General features: G+C 43.2%; 1 protein-coding gene across 1 annotated transcript; it reads left to right on the top strand.

Moving 5' to 3' along the window:
* The first annotated feature begins 5177 nt into the window (after window positions 1–5177).
* On the top strand, window positions 5178–7595 carry LOC126512847 (kelch-like protein 24). Its single transcript, XM_050160845.1, has 2 exons — window positions 5178–5278; window positions 5822–7595. Exons 1-2 carry the CDS (start codon window positions 5178–5180, stop codon window positions 7593–7595), a joined length of 1875 nt encoding a protein of 624 aa, XP_050016802.1.
* Window positions 7596–8488: the final 893 nt, after the last annotated feature.

Here is an 8488-nt window from a genome sequence, read left to right as displayed (position 1 = left end):
TAATTTCTAACAAAACTGACTTCAAACTAAAATCAATCAGAAGAGATCGAGAAGGACACTTTATACTCATAACAGGAACAATTCATCAGGATGAAGTCTCAATCCTGAATACCTACGCCCCTAATATAAAAGCACCCTTATGTAAAAGAAATATTACTAGAACTCAAGGCAGACATCAAACCACACACACTAGTAGTAGGAGACTTCAACACACCTCTCTCTCCAATGGACAGGTCAATCAGACAGAAACCTAATAGAGAATTAAGAGAATTATTGGAGGTAATGAAGCAAATGGACTTAACAGACATCTATAGAACACTCCACCCAAATAGGAAAGAATATGCCTTCTTCTCTGCAGCTCATGGAACCTTCTCAAAAATTGACCATATACTCGGAAACAAAGGAAACCTCCACAGATACAAAAGAATATCAGTGTCCACCTGTGTCTTATCAGATCACCACGGATTAAAATTAGAAGGCAACAACAATGCTGCCCCCAGAAAGCCGACAAACTCATGGAAACTTAACAACCAACTACTGAACCACACCTGGGTCAAGGAAGAAATTAAGAAAGAAATTAAAGTCTCCCTTGAATTTAATGAAAATAAAAAGACAACATACTCAAACCTATGGGACACGATGAAAGCAATGCTAAGAGGAAAGTTCATAGCACTAAGTGCCCACTTAAAGAAAACGGAGAAAGCATACATCGGGGACTTAACAGCACACCTGAAAGCTTTAGAAAAAAAAGAAGCAGACATGCCCAGGAGGAGCAGAAGACTGGAAATAATCAAACTGAGGGCGGAAATCAACAAAATAGAAACACAGAAAACAGTCCAAAGAATCAATGAATCAAAAAGTTGGTTCTTGGAGAAAATCAATAAGATCCTGAGTGAGGTAAGCCAGACCCAAAAAGAGGAACATGGTATTTGGTTTCTAGCCATAAATAAAGGACATTGAGCCTATAATTCGGGTTCTTAGAGAAGCTAAATAAGAAGGAGAACCCAAAGAAAAAATATACAGACATCCTCCTGAACATTAACCTTCATCAGGCGATGAAAGGAGACAAGAGACAGAGACCCACATTGGAGCACCGGACTGAAATCTCAAGGTCCAAATCAGGAGCAGAAGGAGAGAGAGCACAAGCAAGGAACTCAGGACCGCGAGGGGTGCACCCATACACTGAGACAATGGGGATGTTCTATCGGGAACTCACCAAGGCCAGGGGGTCTGGGTCTGAAAAAGCATGGGATAAAACCAGACTCGCTGAACATAGCGGACAATGAGGGCTACTGAGAACTCAAGAACAATGGCAATGGGTTTTTGATCCTACTGCACGTACTGGCTTTGTGGGAGCCTAGGCAGTTTGGATGCTCACCTTATTAGACCTGGATGGAGGTGGGTGGTCCTTGGACTCCCCACACGGCAGGGAACCCTGATTGCTCTTTGGGCTGACAAGGGAGGGGGACTTGATTGGGGGAGGAGGAGGGAAATGGGAGGCAGTGGCGGTGAAGAGACAGAAATCTTTAATAAATAAATAAACGGAAAAAAATCAAAATAAGAAAGCAGGTCACATACTTTCAACGTACAATGGCACAAAAATACAAAGTATATCCAAAAGGGAGGGGGATAGTGAAGAAATACTGGACCAAACAAGACTGAAAACTGTGAGTCTTCATCTCTGGTCTCCATCTTTGAAGGCCCCGTTCCTGTGTCCACCAAACCTAACCCCTCCCCAGAGTAGGGTCAAGACAGCCCGCCAAAATCTTGACCACTCCCCTAGTCTATTTAAACTGCTCCCCCAGAAAGTCTCCTCGTGGTCTCTTCCTCCCTCCACCCCCCACCCCCATGATAGTGTTAGCAGCTTCCTGGTTTCCCCTCAGAGTCACCCAAGAGTGAAGGAATCCCATTAAACCTGGATATTTTTTAATTTGTCTTCTTGTGATTTGGCTTGATTGGGATTTTTTGTTAATTAATTTTTTATTGATTTTATTGAGCTCTGTATTCTTCTCTGCTCACCTATCTGCTTCTCCCCTCTCCCCTTCAATCCTCCCCCAAGGTCCCCATGCTCCCAATTTACTCAGGAGATCTTGTCTTTTTCTACTTTCTACTTCCCATGTAGATGAGATCTATGGAAGTCTCTCTTAGTGTCCTCTTTGTTGTCTAGGTTCTCTGGGGTTGTGGTCTGCAAGCTAGTTTTCTTTGCTTTATGTTTAAAAACTACCTATGAGTGAGTACATGTGATAATTGTTTTTCTGTGTCTGGGTTACCTCACTCAGAATAATGTTTTCTAGCTCCATTCATTTTCCTGCAAAATTCAAGATGTCATTTTTTCTGCTGTGTAGTACTCCATTGTATAAATTACCACATTTTCCTTATCCATTCTTCGATCAGGGGGCATCTAGGTTGTTTCCAGGTTCTGGCTATGACAAACAAAGCTGCTATGAACATAGTTGAGCACATGTCCTTGTGGCACAATTGAGTACCCTTTGGATATAGACCCAAAAGTGGTATTACTGGGTCTTGAGGAAGGTAGTTTCCTAATTTTCTGAGAAATTGCCACACTGACATCCAAAGGGGTTGTATCAGCTTGCATCCCCACCAGCAACGCAGGAGTGTTCCCTTTTCCCCACAACCTCTCCAGCATAAGCAGTCATCAGTGTTTTTGATCTTGGCAATTCTTACAGGTGTAAGATAGAATCTCAGAGATGTTTTTGTTTTGTTTTGTTTTGTTTTGATTTTTCGAGACAGGGTTTCTCAGTACCTTTTGGTTCCTGTCTGATGTGGGGTTAGTGAAGATCTTTTCCCATTCTGTAGGCTGTTGTTTTGTCTTGTTGACCGTTTCCTTTGCTTTACAAAAGCTTTTTAGTCTCAGGAGGTCCCATTTATTAATTGTTTCTCTCAGTGTCTGTGCTGTTGGGGTTATATTTAGGAAGTGGTTCCCTGTGCCAATGCGTTCAAGTGTACTTCCCACTTTCTCTTCTATGAGGTTCATTGTGGCTGGCTTTATGTTGAGGTCTTTGATCCATTTGGCCTTGAGTTTTGCACATGGTGATAGATATGGGTCTATTTTCATTCTTCTACATGTTGATATCCAGTTATGCCAGCACCACTTGTTAAATATGCTTTCTTTTTTATTTGCTATTTTTTGCTTTTTTGTCAAAAATCAGGTATTAGAAGACATGTGGATTGATATCCAGGTCTTCTATTCAGTTCTATTGGTCCTCCTGTCTGTTCTTATGTCAGTACCAGGCTGTTTTCAGTACTGTAGCTCTGCAATAGAGCTTGAAGTCAAGGATTCTGATGCCTCCAGAAATTCTTTATTGTACAGAATTGTTTTGGCTATCCTGGGTTTTTTGCTTTTCCATATGAAGTTGAGTACCGTTCTTTCGAGGTTTTTGAAAATATTTTCTGAGATTTTGATGGGCATTGCATTGGATCTATAGATTACTTTTGGTAAGATTGCCAAGAATATATTTTTAAAAGGAAAAATTTCACTTGATAAACTAAATGGAGTTTTTGTTTTATAAAACTTTACTGATTTTTTTCTTTGCTTTCCGAGAAATTAATAGCTTTTTGATGTACAAAGATATAATATTCTCATGTTGCTAACTTTCTAATGAAGACATGTTTGTTTTTCATAACTTTTTTTTTCTGAAACCAAGCCTCTTATATTTAGCCCAAGATACCTTTAAAATGCTCTTCCTCCAACCTGAGCATCCCAAGTGCTATGATTACAGGTTTTCCCCCACCAAATCTGGCTCCCTAAGAAGAATTTCTTCTGACATTGTCCACAACCTCTACAGACCCAGAAGTTATGGAAGAGGGAGCAGAAAACGCTGCAGAGGTGGAAGAAAAGGTGCAGTCCTATGGAGCAAAATCAGTTATGATTACCTGCAGACTGACAGGCCCCTCAGCATTCTGTCCAGAGGTGGTCAGGAGTTTGTGGGGCCCCCTCCACTCTCTGAGGATTTTAGACAGTTAACAGTTGCTAGAGGGTAGGGCTTATGAGAGCCACTCATTCCTAAGGACCTATAAGTTGCTCTATGAGGCAGAAAGAGGTATTTAACAGTGCTTCTCAACCTTCCTAACGCCGCGACCCTTTAATACAGTTCCTCATGTTGTGATGACTCCAACTATGAAATTGTCTTCGTTGCTAATTCATAACCCTTTGCTACTGTTATGAATAATAATGTAAGGATGGTCTTAGGTGACCCCTGTGAAAGGGTCCTTCCAACCCTCCACAAAGGGATTACAACCCACAGGTCGCAAACACTGCTTTAGAAGTATAAGCTCTAGTAAGGGCCCATTCTTCTAATGAGAGACAGAAAGTGGATCCAGAGGGGAGAGGAGCTGAGGAAGAGCTGGGAGGAGTAGAGGGAGGGGAAACTGTAATATTGTATGAGGAAAGAATCTATTTTTAATAAAAAGAAATATACCTTTCATCTCTGATATGGCCCTTTGTTCACCCAAATCACTTACTTATTCTTATTCTTTAAGATGTAACACTGTAACTTTTATTTAAAAATTAGATTTATTTTATTTTACAGATATGAGTTTTTTGTGTGCATGTATGTATTTGCATTACATGTATGCCTGCTGCCCTGGGAGGCCAGAGAGGGTGTCAGGTCCCCTGGAACTAGCATTATGAATGTTTGTGAGCCACCATGTAGGTACTGGGGATCAAATCCAGGTCTTCTGTGAGAAGAACAACTGTTCTAAACCACTGAGCCGTCTCTCTAGCCCCAAACAGTGCTGAAATATCCCATGTTTTCTCTACTCCTGTTCTGGATACTCAAGACCTTCCCTACCCAGGGCTCAGTGGGCTTCCAAACCCTAGGGTAGTTCTCAATGCGCAGGCAGGACAGAGCAGGTGAGGCCATCAGTGTTGCCTTAACAGAGGGTTCACTTGGGCTGCAGGCTCTGGAGTGGGGCACAGGGGGGTAGGCAGGTTTTGCAAACAGGAGCGTGCAGCTGCAGAAATTCTCTGGCGCTTCCTTCCCTTCTCTGACCTTGTCCTTGTCTTAGCCCTAGATAGCAAAACATAGCCAAGCAATGAAAACCAAGGGCACAACTCTGAAATCCTAAATAACAAGTGTGAGCAAAATGAATATAGCATCTCCCACAGTGAAGAGCTAAGCGGCAGTGCTATTGTCTGCCCTGTGTACTGTGTTAGAATGAGACAGATCACATCAGCAAATGAGAAATGCGAAGGAATCAGGAAGAAGTGTGGTGCTGGCACGTGGTTTGTAGACAAGGCCAGAAGGATTCACCGAGTGTAGGTTCAGGCCAGCAGCAGTTGGAAATCTCTACTAGACACAGGATGAGAGAAGCCTAAAAATAGTCGTACAAACGGCGACTTCAAGGCAGAGATGGGACAGTCCTCTCCCCATGTGCCATTGTACACTAACAGGAAAGCTTCCCTCTGGGGCTGATAGGGGAGCCCCCGTCGTTGCCCCCCCCCCCCCCGCGCCGCCGCCACCAGGCTGCTGGCTTCCTTCTCTGCCGGGCTCTACTTCTTTATATTTATGGTTGTGAGCCTAGCCTTTAACGGCTGAGCCATCTCTCCAGCCCCGGGCTCTACTTCTTAGTTCCCAGTGTTTCCACCCCAAGCCCTAGACACCCAAAGCGAAGACTATCCGGGTTGGGCACTGCATTTGCAGGCTGGACCCAGCTTGTGGGAAAATTTAAACAAGGGTATTTTTTTGCCTGGGGCCTTGGTCAAGCCAATGCTAAGATTCTCTGGCAGCCACGTTGCTCAACAATTACATAGTCAGCTGATGCAACAATGGGACTAATACTGAGAGGCGGACCAGAGCAGACTTGACCCAGAGGAGTTTGTGTCATGTGATTCCCCAACAGCTGAGCAGAAAGTTTATAAAATGGACCCGAAATCTCGGCGAAGTCCCAAGTATTTTGAGTTTTCATTCGGGTCAGCCCATGCTGAGAATGAGCTCCGGGTATTTAAGGACTTCCGAGACAATCACATATTTACAGACGTTATCATCTGCGTGGAAGGAGAGAAGTTCCCGTGCCATCGCGCTGTTCTCTCAGCCTGCAGCAACTATTTCAGGGCCATGTTCTGTAATGGCCACAAGGAGAGCCGCGAAATGTTGGTTGAGATCAAAGGCATCTTAGCGGAAGCGATGGACTGTTTTTTACAATTCGTATATACTGGAAAGGTAAAGCTCACAACCGAGAATGTTCAGTATCTCGTCGAAGTATCCAGCCTCTTTCAGGTCAACGGTCTCTGTGACGAATGTGTCCATTTTCTAGAGGAACAGCTTGATCCATGCAATTGCATAGGAATCCAGCGCTTCGCCGACACCCACTCACTCAAAACCCTCTTCGCAAAATGTCAGACCTTTGCATTACAAACTTTTGAGGATGTGTCCCAGCATGAAGAATTTCTTGAGATTGACAAAGATGGACTTATTGGTTATATCTGTAACGATGAACTTATTGTGAGGAAGGAGGAGATAGTTTTTGAAGCGGTCATGCGCTGGATCTATGAAGACGTTGATCATCGAAGGGCGTTCTTGCCTGAGTTGCTGAACCACGTCCGACTCCCTCTTTTGCATCCCAACTACTTTGTAGAGACTGTTGAGGAAGACCAGCTAATCCAGAATTCCCGTGACTGTTACCAGCTGCTACGGGAAGCAAGAAGGTACCATGTACTTGGTAATGAAATCGTATCTCCGAGAACTAGGCCCCGCAGGTCTACTGGCTATGCAGAAGTGATCGTCGTGGTCGGAGGCTCTGAACAAGCGAGAGGATTTAATCTCCCATACACTGAATGCTATAACCCAGTAACAGGAGCGTGGAAGTCCCTGGCTCAGATTCCAGATTTCACCAAATCAGCCTATGCTGTCTGTGCACTGAAAAATTACATTCTTGTCTCAGGTGGAAGAATCAACAGCCGCGATGTCTGGCAGTACAACTCACAGCTAAATATCTGGTTCAGGGTCGCTCCTCTAAACAAAGGCAGGTGGCACCACAAAATGGCTGTCCTTCGTGGGAAAGTGTATGTTGTCGGAGGCTACGATGGACAAAAGAGGCTTAGCTGTGTAGAGTCCTACGACTTATTTTCAAACCAGTGGACAGAAGTTGCACCACTTAAGGAAGCAGTGAGTTCTCCTGCAGTGACAAGCTGCATGAAAAAATTATTTGTGATAGGAGGACTTGATGAGAACTCTTATTCGGATAAGGTCCAATCTTACGATCCAGAAACCAATGCTTGGCTCCTTCGCGCATCTCTCCCAATGACCAAGAGATACATAACAGCTGTCTCTCTCAACAACCTGATCTATGTTGCTGGTGGAATGACCAAGGCGGTGTACTGTTATGACCCAGTTGAAGACCACTGGATGCACGTACAGGACACATTCAGTCCACGGGAAAATTGTGGCATGACTGTGTGTAATGGTAAGATCTATATCCTGGGTGGAAGACAGGAAAACGGAGAAGCCATAAATACTATTCTCTGTTATGATCCTGAAACGAGTATCATCTCAGAGGTCACTATGATGCCCAAGACAGTGTCCTACCATGGCTGTGCGACTATTCATATACGAGAGACAAGAGAAACACTCTAAGCTCTAAACACAAGAAGCCATGCCACTCCAAGAGCAGAATTTTAAGAACTAACCAGTTAACAAGGTCCTTTGTGCTATGTGCAAAAAGAAATAAACCATCCTGATGCCTTTCTGCTCAAAATATCAATAGTTGAAGCAGTAATAATTTCTTTCCTGTAACTGGGGAGTGTGGACTGTTATAAAATAATAGTGGAATAATAGTGGTTAGAACCAGGCATAGTAGTGCACGCCTTTAATCCCAGCACCCAGAAGGCAAAGACAGGTGGATTTCTCTGAGTTTGAACCTATCCTGGTCTAAATAACAAGTTCTAGACCAGCAAGGGCTACACACTAAGACCTTATCTCTAAAAAATATAATTTGGCCTATGACTATACTCTTGTATCTATGAGAAACTATGTGGGGTAGAAAATTACTCCCAGCTGCAAGCATCTTAGGGATTTATGAACTGTCTTTTAGGAATGTTTTCTCTCTCTCTCTTTCTCTCTCTCTCTCTGTCAGTTATGTAGAGAAAAATTGCCTGCCTTAAGATTCATTTAAGGGGGCTGGAGAGATGACTCAGAGGTTAAGAGCACTGACTGCTCTTCCAAAGGTCCTGAGTTCAATTCCCAGCAACCACATGGTGGCTCACAGCCATCTGTAATGAGATCTGGTGCCCTCTTCTAGCATACAAACATACATGGAAGGAATGTTGTATATATAATAAATAAATCAATATTAAAAAAAGATTCATTTAAGTTGAACTGCCTGATGTTAAGAACATCTCGAATTCATTGTGAAGGTAAGTGATGAGTTTTTAACATCCCTGTCACTGACTTTATCCACACTGATTCAGTTCATTGAAGGTTTTTTTTTTCTAATTGTAAAAATGTAGTGACAATTCTTGAAATTCCCT

The sequence above is a fragment of the Alexandromys fortis genome, unplaced genomic scaffold (genome assembly GCF_014885135.2).
Source record: "Alexandromys fortis isolate MF-2015 unplaced genomic scaffold, M_Fortis_MF-2015_v1.1 scaffold_83, whole genome shotgun sequence".
Lineage (NCBI taxonomy): Eukaryota > Metazoa > Chordata > Mammalia > Rodentia > Cricetidae > Alexandromys > Alexandromys fortis.
Note: the sequence above shows the minus strand (reverse complement) of the source record. Positions and strands in the feature narration are given on the sequence as shown.